The sequence below is a fragment of the Labrus mixtus genome, chromosome 11, assembly GCF_963584025.1.
Source record: "Labrus mixtus chromosome 11, fLabMix1.1, whole genome shotgun sequence".
Classification (NCBI taxonomy): domain Eukaryota; kingdom Metazoa; phylum Chordata; class Actinopteri; order Labriformes; family Labridae; genus Labrus; species Labrus mixtus.
The window spans coordinates 19,872,813-19,885,246 of NC_083622.1; the positions used below are offsets into that span (position 1 = coordinate 19,872,813).

Below are 12,434 nucleotides of genomic sequence, written 5' to 3' on the forward strand. Positions count from 1 at the left end.
TTACCGTAGGATTTTGCAGAATTTTAGCTCCTTTCAAAACTCAGACTTTGATTTACACTATCAGAGGCATTCATCTTTAACGGAAGTTCAGTTCCTCAAGGGCTTAAAGTCATTTGACAAGTAAAAATCCCAAACATCCTCAAGTTCAAGCTTTTTTTATTCTAAAGAAATGCTGGTTTACTCTTGTTCTTTTAGAGTCAACAGAACAGCTTCAGGAATTTGATCACTGGTTGGACAAAATTAACAGTTGGAACGTGTCATTTTCGGAACATCCATAGGAAAATGTAATGGACATTTTTGACTTTTCTTTATCTTTTTTCAGGGTATTTTTTTTTTTTTTTTTTTTTTTTACAAAGGTAGCCCCAGAAGAGCTACCTTGACAGGCTTTGTTGTTAGCTAATGCATGATACCTCAACAGCAATAGTAGCTGAACTTTTGGACTTGCTCATTTTGTTCCCAACTTTTTTTTTTAACCCCTAACTGTGGAGACAAACCAGATTGTCCCACATAGCAGAAGGTTATCTGTGTCAGGCACACTCTCACAACTCAGTGTTCTAATGTTTTGGTGAGGGAGGATAGGCAGCAAGCTGAAGGAGGAGGAGTCTATCATAATGATGACTGTTTCTGCTGGGTTTTTTTTTGTGCACCCTTTTTTCCTTTATTAGATAGAACATCTTAAGAGAGACAGGAAATGTTGGGAGGAGAGAGTGGAGGATAGCAAGCAGCAAAGGGTCCAGGTTGGATTCAAACCCACAGCCGCTGCTAGAACGAGTTTAGCCTCAATTCATGCACGCAACAGAACCACTAGACAAACGGTACCTCTGTTTTTATTATCACTTCATATTACTACTTAATAACTATGACTGCACACTCTGACATGCACACATCCTGTACTCACAGCTGTAGTAGTAGTGTTGCCCTGGTAGAAACTCAAACCCCAGCGAGAAGGGCGTGAACCTTTGTATCTTCTCAGAGAAGCGAACTGGTCCAAACGGAGCATATGGGGTGTTACACTCCCACCGCTTGATGGCCCGTCTGGTCTCCACACAGCCCTGAAAGGACGCCTCTCCAACCAGGTAGAGGGCCAACGTCTCTGGCTGCCCGTTGCCCACAGTCCCCTTGTTTGGGTAGTATGGACAGTAAATGTCCAGGTAGTCATTCAGATTCACCTGGACGGACAGATCTCCTGCCAGTAACCTGGAAGGAAAACAACAATCACATTAATATTTGATGTAACGATTACACAAAGTGATGCATGACTAAAGGGGATAGAGAGGTGGTGATTAATCCCAGACAGAGAGAGAAAGATGACAGATGACAGGTTTCCCATAATTCCTTTGTGCCTGGAGGAATGCGGATGGTTACAGCAGATGGATAGTTCATCAATATTATACAAAACAATTACACAGGGTTGTAAAGCAAAGATTTGCAGGGTTTAAAACATGTTTTTATAAAACACAAACCATAAAACAACCAATTTTTAAGACAGTATGACTATTCTTCATACGCTAATTAAGACCACCGAGGGGGGTTGAGTGTAAAATAAACTCGACTCCCTCTGCTTTTCACTCTCCCTCTACACACTACAGATACACTGGCATGAGCTGACTTGAGCAGACGTGCATGTGCATGCACAACCGCGTCTCCAGTCAAGGTTGACCGGCTTTAGGCATACCAACAACTCTGGACAAGACAGCATCATTAGAACCGAAGACTTGCATAATGCATGCTCCTTCAGACTGCGAATCCTGACTTCCTGTCAGCAGCTGTATAAAGAGTTAGCCATGAACAAGCCAATATGGAGGAAGAAAAGACAAGAGGAAGATGTAAGACAAAGCACGATCATCGGACTTCTGTTTGATTTATGACGGAATGATAGGACAAAGTAGAGGGAAATAAATGATGGGAGAAATGTGTGACAAATGGAGGGAAGGAGTGAGAGTGATGGAGTGACATTAGCGGGCAACGAAGTGGAAGACAGAAGAAGACTGATGAAAAGCGAGGTTATTGAGACAGGCTGGAGCAGACAGGTGGAACTAAAAAAAATTAATAAGAAAGCAGAGGGAAAAGTTGAGTGAACAGGTGAAAAAAGTGGAGTAAAGAGTGAAGAAAGTAAAGAGTTTTAATTAGTGACCCCAGAGAGTCTGAGTGCAGACACACTGAGAGGAGGAGAAGAACAACAGATTGGGAGAAAGAAAGGAGATGGACTCTAATTGGTCTCTTCTTCACGTGGAGCAAAGGAGGGGAAAAAAAACCCCAATGATGAGCAGAATGCGGCTGGGCAAGAAGGTTCAGGTCCGTCAGTGGGAGTCTTTATAGAGGGGTGACAGAGCGGAGGAGAGAGGAAGAAGGGAGTGCTGGGAGTCAGTGAAGGAGAACATGGGGATGGAACAGGAAGGGGGAGGGAAGGGGGGGGGGGGGGGGGTGCCGGACAGTGCGAGTAGTCTCAAGTTAAGTAGGTGGACAGAGAGGGGAACGAGAGAATAAATGAGAGGAGGAGGAGGAGGAGGAGATAGAAGAGGTAAAATTAAACAGAGAGACATGTACGGAGGCAGCTGACTGAGATGGCTTGAAGATGGATGGAGCAGTGAGAGGAGAAATGACAAAGAGAGTGAAACTGAAATAGACATCCACGCCTTTCTGTTAACTTTGAACCAGAATGTTGGCGCGATGGCGGACGTCTCTGAGTGAGATAATGGAGCAGAAAGGCAGAAGTGTTTTGTGTGCGTGTGTGTGTGTGTGTGTGTGTGTGTGTATGTGTGTGTGTGTGTGTGAAAAGCAGGTGAGGCCCAGGAGGCAGGTCTCACCAAAGCTGCTTCCTGCTCAATAGCTAGCGCGCAGAATTGGCAATCTATCAACGGGACAGGACACCATCGATCTGGATTGCTCACTCAGGACACACACACACACACACACACACACACACACACACACATTCTCCCTTGATCAATATCCCTACTGTGAATGTCTTTGTAAGCGAGAGAGAGAGAGAGAGAGAGAGAGAGAGAGAGAGTGTGTGTTTGTGTATATATATATTTGTGTGTGTGTGTGTGTGTGGGGGGGGTGGGGGGGGGGGGGGTGTCAGATAGCTCTATTACCTGTGCCTGCTAATTACAGCCGAACAAAGGCATTGGATTGTCTAGTTAAGGGAACACAAAATCACATAAGCCAGTGTAACACACACACTCTCACACACAGCAGCAGCAGCTGGTTTCTTGGCACTACCTGTGGCGCTTTCCGATGCTTCTCCAAAGTACAGAAGTGTTTGCTTAGGTGCACCAGCGCTGGAAGTGTGTGTGTGGTGTGTGTAATAATAATAGATGTGTGCTGTGTCAACATGCAGCATCCCCTGCCATACATGTCATTCACCTCAAGCTTCTTCTTCACAGCTCATGTCTTGTCCTGCCCCTCAACCCAAATCTGCATCCCTACTCATTGTCCTTCCCCCTCTCATCTTTCACCACTTTTTGATAACAGACTCTTCTCAAATCTACCAATTCAGGGGGTGCACCCCCACCACCCCCCCCTTCTTCCACGCGCCTTGGCCTTCACCATATGCACGCCAGCAATTACAAAGACGGTGCGCTCTACTGATGTCAAACTGTCATCTCTCCTCTTCCCTTCCCTTGCCTCTCTTTCTCTGGTCCTGGGTACGCCCTAATTACACTCAGCATCCTCCCCTCCTGCCAGCAACCGTGCACCCAGAGTGGTGACAGCACAGAGGCATCATGGGAGAGCCGCAGAGAGCTGTAGGTGTAAAAGAAGAAGAGTGCTGGAGCAGCCTATCAGCAGGAGAATCCTCTGGAAGCGGAGGAGAGGATTGGTTTGGTGCAGAGTGGAGAGGGCACACACATGCACATGCAACCCCCCAACACACACACACACACACACACACACCCACACACACACCCACACACACAAACACACAAACATTTAGACTTGAAAGTAGTTCAGGAGAATAAAACATGTTGTAACCCTCATGCCAGAGGGTGATCAGCGACACCCTTCTGAGGACTGGTGCAGGCTCGCAGTTGATAAAGAAAAATCTCACCAAGGAGCCGAATCAAAAATAACACGCTGCGCTCTTCAATGGAACACTTGAAACGGCTAATATTTAGCCTTTTTTTTATGATTACAGGAAATCACATTCAATATTCAAAAATGGAACATAACCGTTGTCCTCCCAATGTGTGTCCATGTTAAAGTATGTGCACACAGAAGCTGCACACGTGTGGGTTTGTGTGTGTAAGGCTTTGCGTGTGTGTGTGTGTGTGTGTGTGTGTGTGTGTGTGTGTGTGTGTGTGTGTGTGTGTGTGTGAGCCGGCAATTTTAATGAAATGCAGGGGGTTGACTGTGCTGGAGACCTTTGATCCTTTAATATGAGAGAATAATTAAAGGAGCAACAATCCCACAACACAGCTTCAGGAATACAGAACAGATACTCGATCACGCACAGCAGCTGCATACTGTGCATACTGAATACACTTGGGCACTAAACGCAAGTATTGCACACAAACATGGAGGGATAATAGTATTCTTCTACAACTAAAATGCTAATATGATGCTGCTTACAGTGTACTATAAATCCCCTGTGAATTCAGAAAATGTATACTGTAGATGCTGTAGCTCTAATGAACACTTTCATGCATGTGATGGTACGTAAATGGCCTCAGTCAAAGGCTGTTGGTTCCTTGCAGTGATGATGGGGGGGTCGAAAAGCTTGGTGAAAGGCCTCAGTTCTTTAGTGGCCAATCACAGCAGGGCGATGGCTAACGCTGGTCACTATCCTGACTGGGCACAGCACGCTGTGGTCACTGTGCCTTGGCCGGCCATAGCATGACACAGCGTTAGCCTTCATGGTGGCTGCTGCAGAAACACCGATGGTTAAGTGCCAGAACCTTTGCTCTTCTTTGAGGATGACTTTGTGAAATTGTATTCTTTTTTTCCAAGTGTACCAGATGGGTAAGATTAAGCACACAATGACAGATGAACGAATGACAAGTGAGTCATTATTCTGAACGAATACCACAGCTAACTAGGCTGACCTACTGGTTGTGTTGGTATTCTTTGTATCACACTTGGTTTAATCTAGCTATTCATCATGATGCCTCATCCTTTCTTTCCAGCCAAATATCTCACTGAAATCACTCCATTAAAATAGAACAGCTGGGAACAGTGGACTTGTTTGTTGAGTTGAAGTACACCTGTGTAGAGCTCATAGAGTTTAACCCTGGCGAACAATGGCACAACCCTCTCACCACTGCCGCTATCCAAGGTTATATTATTTTCAAAATCTTGTGCAGGTCTGTGAGTATAAACTGTTTCCTACACTGAGAGCAAAGTGAGATGTACAAACAGCTCTCAAAGACAAACTACTTTGTCACTACTTTGCTCATTGCCTGTTCACATCACGTCCTATGTACTTCAACATTGTATGAGAACAGAAAGAGCTATCTCGGTTGTTCAAATTTGAAAATAAAGAGGGCAGTTCCTAATACGGAGTTCAAAAAGTAATAATCATTTCAGCCACTTTGCAGCTGTCAATGCCGTAAAACGAAAGAATGTCATGCTGGCGGATTTGACGGTTTCAAGGAGTATCAGTAGACAATAAGCTGTAAGTGGGTTATTTCAACAGATTAACACAGCATGAAGTGAACATTTGACATAGGTAAATAACATGGCTGAGAACGTAAACCTTTTGAAATGTATGTGACAAATTATAAAGATACTGAATACATAAAATCCTGAGAACAGGGATTAACACGCCAGAAGCTCTACCTTGACAGGCTTTGTTGCTTAACTTTTGGTCTTGCTCATTTTTTTCCCAAACTTTTTTTTTTGTTTACCCCCAACTGCGGAGACAAACCAATAGTTTCTGCCAAGCCACTTTCTTGGGAAAACAGGAAAACTCCTACCATTTAAGTCCACCTGAGTGCTATTTATGTGTAGTGAGAAAAACTAAATCTGTTTGTTGGGCAAGTGAATAAAACCTGAGTTTGGAACTCATCATGGGAAAGCAGCACTGTACTGAGAGGAATAATTTAAGGAAAGTATGAGAATAGTTTATGGCAAAAACAGCCCAAAGACAGTCCAGGAGGAGGTTGTCCAACCACAGAGAGAACATTCAAAGAAGGTCTTCAAAGCTTCAGTGTTCCTTTGCTCCACAGCCTATCCTACCTAGAGGAAAAAGAAGGAATCCTAAAATGGTTGGGCTTCACTCACATGTCAGAGAATCAGAGGGTAGAGGAGAGACTTCCACTACTATTCTATCCATCATTTTCAAGAATGTATATGGTTCAAACCTTTTTGTTCCCCATTTCCTCTCTCCTACTTAATCTCTCTCGGCGAGGTTGCAAAACTGAGCAGAATCAGGACATCCCTCCCCATGACATCCCTTCTCTTTCTGTGCTCCCCCCTCCACGCCCACACAAAGCCATGCTGCGTCTACAGCCCAAACTCCAATGTTGTGTCTAACCTGGTGCTTACTCCCCTCAACGCGCACAAACAAGGACTTCACCCCCCACCTCTGACCATCTGGGTCCCCCCCCCCCCCACAACCTCCCCATCCCGCCTGCCCAGCTGGCCGAGAAATCCCCTTAGCTTCCCCCCCAAATCCAACATCACAACCTCAAGACCCTGCAGGCGCTTTGGATTGTTAGTGTCATGAAATGGTAAGCAATGACGGTGATCAACTGGCCCTCGCCAAGAGGAAAGAGGGACTTGAGGGGAACAAGCTGTTGCTCTTGTCTACTCTTTCCTTCCTGTTTGGTATGCCAATGTGAGAGTGTGTGTGCGTGTCTATCAAGGTCAGCAGGAAGTGTATCTCCTCTATACTCCTTCTGTAAGTCTTCTGCTTTCTATCCTATGACTCCTAATCTCAATATGCAGGTGGACGGTGAAAACTCCTCTTTCTTTTTCCAACCCTTTTCAGTCTCCATCCACTTAAGTCTGCGGTTGTTCTTTACAGGCAAGTTCAGAGTGCACACATTGTATTAATATGCATTAGGATCTGTGTGGCTTACCACCTTGCTGAACAGTTTCCTTGGGGGTGCCCTCTGCTGTTGTCAAAGAAACACAATGTTTCTGGTCTCTAAAGGGTAGTATGATACAAGCAGGTGTACACTCACGGCCTCACGCATAGTAAAGCTTTGTATTTATATCAAGAAGAACTTTGTGCATAAGCATGGACACCAATTGCTGTGGGTTTATGTGAGTAATAGGTTAAGTGATCAGTTGCAATATGCCCTGAAGGGTTTGTTGACTGACCAGAAAAGCCAAGTAGATCAAACTGAGTGTTTTCTCTTTCTGTAAATTGCGGGTGTCTGCTGATCTACACAGATATTCACACACCTGCTGCTTCAACCACTAAACGGCATCTCAGCTTCAGGTAAAGAACGGACCCTATTTTCTGCCTGTTACGGCAAAGGTCCTCCTCTGTCCGTTCCGTGGGACTCAGCAGCACAACAGGATGTATAGCCAAGGCCGTCAAGAGCTGAGGAAAATTGCACGATTCAGGCCCGCAGGAGCCATCAGTATGGAAACCATTCCATCGGAACCATTTTGATACGGCTGCAGGTCTGCAGAAACCATCATCTCCCATTGTGGCAGCGCTCTGTCATGCATAGGCAGCGCTCTCCATGTGAGGTCTAGTCTGATCCTAAAATAAGCTTTCCAGTGACTTTTCATAGGAGGTATGAAATTACCACAATATAAATGGACAAAAGTTGCAGTCTTGCAGTCTATGGCTCGTTTATATTTTCGCTGCTGGACCAAATATATTTCAAGCCAAAATGTTGCCTCAGTATGACCACCAGCGTGGCAGCAGCAGCAGCAGCAGCAAAAAAAAAATGTTACCTGACGTGACCCTCACCTTGTATGCATAAAGGAGGCCACACTTCAAAGAGGAGTATGAGGAAAAAAGGGCACAAGAAGAGGAGTTTCAGCTCTCAAGCAGAGAAAAGTGCGGAGGAAAAGTGTTCGGAAAAATAGATGTGCCTGGGCAAGAACGCAGCTTGCGTACGGTGAGGGGTGTGTGAGGGGGTAAATAAGGTCAGACGTGCCGTTGCCAGGACAACAACCAATCCGAAGCCGGGATTGGAGCCAAGCCAACGCCCCACCCATCCAACCTTCGCTCCATCCATCTTTTTTTTTTTTTTTTCCTGCATCCCTCTGTTGGACAGCCTAAACCTCAGAGTAATGAGTGCTCTCCATGTTTCTGCAGTCTAAATGGAGCTGCAGTGTAAATACAGGGCTGATTTGAACAGGTGCCAGGCTCGTATACATAGTCCTGAATGTAGCGACACTACCTCAACGCTCAGACACTGACAGGACAGATGAAGGCGGCAGAGGTGGAGGACGGTGACAGCTTTGATGGGTGGACAGAAAAAAAGGCCAAGATTCAAACTATCTATGAGATCTATCAAAGTTGACTTTGGACTCTAAGTGGATGTTGACAAAGTGGCAGCTGAGCTGATCCACTTTGTCAACATCATTTGTCTCATGTTTGTGTGCTAACTTTGTGGCTAGCGCCCTTCAGCATTTTCACACGGCGTCAGAGCACATAGAGTCCAGCTAAATGGAGGGAGCGGACAAATTAATGTCAGCTTTAGAAGTGATCGACAGTTCAACAAAAATTGGTCCTATTGGGTTCATGCCAATGGGACAGATGGTGTATGGCCAAAGTGGAACTCAGTGTTTTTCTTCTTACGAGCCTATTTGTTCTACAAAATTATAAAACTGGTGTAATAACAAAAACTGTAAATCTGTCATCCTGTCTAACACTGTGGACCCTTATTTATAGTTGTTTATAATCATGATGCAACAGTAAAGCGGTATTGAACAGCTTCTCACATCAGTGCTATTGTTTTATTCACGATTTTTCCATAAGTTAAAAGATATACTACGAGTTTCTGCATTTTAGCAGTATATGCTCTACACCCTTATCCGCTGTATGAACTTAGCCACACTTAACTGTTTCAAGACCCCACCTATGTAAGTGGGTTAAAGAACATATGTGAGCAACACCCCTTCAAACACACACAACACAAGCAGTCACTGAGACACACACACACCCCAGTTATGTGAAAAGGGCGCTCACAACGCAAATACACCCAGCCAATAAATCAGACTTGGCTTTGAGAATCCATCATGTACTAAGTGGGTCACACTTTTGATGCCGTAGACACTCTTTCTTTCTTATTCTCACACTCTGTTTTTGTCTCTCTCTCTATGATGTGAAGGTCAGTGCTGGATAGGCAACATGAACTATTTATCCCAGGTGTGCAGTCCCTCTGCGCCTGATTATTTGGTGGTTGTTAGCGGGAGAATGGCCAGTCAGAGCTACACACTCGCACACATACACACACACACACTCTTTAGACACGTCAAGGAAACCTGCTCTAATACAGGCAACAGGCCTGAATTATTTAAACAGAGTGAAGGAGAGGAAAGGAGAAGATGGAGGGAGAAAGATCGGGGAAGGCACAAGAGGCAAGGAGTAAATAGAGTACGCTGGCCCCCTTTTTCAGTCCCTCTGACTCCTGGTGAACTTGTTTAAAAACTTCTCGACTCGCTTTTCACTCCCATCTGCTTTCTTTCACCCCATCTTCACTGCTCTCATTTCCTCCCCCTGTCAGCCTACCTACACCTTCTCATCCTCTCTTCGAGCACCACCATTTCACCCACTTCTCCCTCCCTCCCCCCCGTCTTCCTCTCTGTTTATCTAAGCACTTTCACGGTCACTGCTTTGGAATCCCAGGAGTCTAAACTGGCCCCTTCGCCTCTCTCTCTCTCTCTCTCTCTCTCTCTCTCTCTCTCTCTCTCTCTCTCTCTCCCTCTCCCTCCCTCCCTCCCTCGCAGCCGATCCCTGCCTCTCTCTACCCCATCTCCATCTTTCTCCGTCACAACCGTTAAGATTCATATCGCTCGGTGCGACAGGGGGTATGGAAGGCCCCTTTTATTCCCCCTCAAGGCAGCCAGCTTTGTCCTGCTCTAGTCACGCACAGCCACCCGGCCGCCCCGCCCTCGCCCGCGAACACATATTCTCACCAGAGGTAGGACCACTAATATCCATGGCCTCAGAAGAGACGAGGAATTTAATTCTTGACATTTTTTCTTTATAAATCCTTCCAATTGGCTTAAACTCTTCTGAATGTCTGTTATTTTTAACCTGATACAGCTCCAATTTTTAGGCTTATCCATTTCTTTGCAGTGCATGAAATCAAATTCATGCTTTAAACATGTTGGCTGATATAAGTGGATGCCATTCTCCACCTCAAGGCCGGATGCCCCTGAGTTTCTCAGAAAAAGTCCAGTGGAGTTCCACAACACTGATGAAGGGTTCAGACACAATAAGAGCGAGAGAGAGAGACAGAGAGAGCGGGGAGGGGGGGGAGATTTAGGAGCAAAGAGGAAGGAAGTGGCGAGGGTCAAGAGTAGAGGTGCAGACGGCGGTCTCACACAGGGCTAACAACAGCCTGACACTGAAGAGGGATTAACTGATTAATTTAGGATTAAAGATGACTGGCTGCTACTTTAAGTAATGAACCACTGTGACCTAAAATTACAAGATTAACACTCAAAGTACAGTGTTTTTTCCCTCCCTCATAGTAACACAGACTCCACTGTAAATCAGCCAGTAAACAGCCACTTGTCTAGATTTTACTTTGATGAAGAACACTAATAAGGGAACCTCCATTAATGTTAAAAAAATGCAGCGAGTAAGGGATTTTCTGACTTTCATGACTAGGCGTTTGTCATCGGGTGTATTTTAAGGAGAATAAACACAGATTAATTCCACAATCATAAACACAGAGGGTCCGCTGAACTGTTTTGAGAAGCGCCCTGCGTACAAGAAGTCCATTTCCAGCTGAATAAGAGAGCAATGAGATTCATGAGTTCTGCTGCTATACAAGGCCACAGCCATGGAGATTTAGGACGAGGCTATTCTCTCTCTCTCTCCCCCCTTCATTCAGCACAAAAACAGCACTCTGGATGCTCTCCGACTGTGAATTACAACAATCTGATCTTTCTGATGAATATAACAAAACACACTGTTGACAGTGACAGAGAGCATTTCATTAAAAATGACAGTTCACATAAAAAATATTTATAGATTGGGACTTTTAAATTGAATGACAAAGACTCAATTAAATCAGTTTAACCTCAAGGGGGAGTAGGTTTATTGTTTGTACAATGTGTATTTCCCTGCTTTGCATACTAACTTGTCTGCATGCAAGTCTAGATGCTACAAGCTTCCTTACATCCTATAAGATGCAATACCATACTGCGCTACATGCTATAGTAGAGGTTGAACAGGTCACCGTACAGCTTCACGTATAACTGCAGGTTGATCACAGAACACGGGGGGAGTCCACATTCCTCAAGCTCATATACAAAAGAGTTGATTGGAACAGAATGTCGAGGAAAGAGGAGTGACGGTCGGAAAAGAACGAAGAGGCAGACAGAGAAAATAGCAGTCAGAGAATCAGGAGACTGGGATCAAGCTGCGCATTACTGCACAGCCGAGAAATCATGTGGTGCTGGTTATTGCTACAGAAACAACACATTCAAATATGCTGGCACAGACACACACACACACACACACACACAACACACATACCACATCCATATCTCATCATCTTACAGTAAGTCTCAAACATGTGAGTGCAGCTATGTTTGAATAAGCATACCACGCCAAATTCCATTCATATTTTGCCCTTTTTTACTCAGGCAAAGATATTCTACTGTAAAATTAAAAAATGTCGAAATGCACAATCATCCGCAGAATGCTTACTCATCACTTTCACCCCCACCCCAAACACACACACACACACACACTCACACTAACAATATGTGTATTATGTTACTGTAGGTCTTATCTGAGCACAGGACATTTTAATGTGTGTATGATACCAAATACCGTTCATAATTTGCCCTTTTTTAACTTTAAGCCAATATACAATATTTTTTTTTACAGTAACATGCACAGCAATACAAAGTGTGCATAGGCCACACACACACACACACACACACACACACACACTCTAACTGTAGCTTCTAAAATCAGAGCACACGCAATGACACCAGATTCCGTTCAGATTTGATCCATTTGTACTCGGGTAAAAATACTGTAATTTGGTGGAATGCATAATCATCAATATGAGCTTGGTCAACACACACCCACACACACACAAACTCACACTAACACACTAACACAAGAAAAGAAGTCTCTGTCAGATATAAATGGGGTGTGATTCCTTTTGGGGCTCTCCCCAGAGCCCAAGCAGCGGTGAGTAAGTGTGTGTGCAGGCAGGGCATTGGTCCTATGTGTATATCTCTACCACACCTGTACAGCATCACACAGTGTGTGTGTGTATGTGTGTGTGTGTGTGTGTGTGTGTGTGTGTGTGTGTGTGTGTGTGTACAGTGGGAGG

The 12,434-nt window shown here is 44.8% G+C and overlaps 1 protein-coding gene across 1 annotated transcript in view; it reads right to left on the reverse strand.

The window, feature by feature from the left end:
* si:dkey-246i14.3 (ephrin A4) overlaps positions 1-12,434 on the reverse strand; it is a 34,576-nt gene that overhangs the window by 13,038 nt on the left and 9,104 nt on the right. Inside the window, exon 2 of the mRNA XM_061050700.1 lies at positions 899-1,197. Within this exon, the coding sequence (XP_060906683.1) occupies positions 899-1,197 (299 nt within the window). The remainder of the gene's footprint in view (positions 1-898; positions 1,198-12,434) is intronic.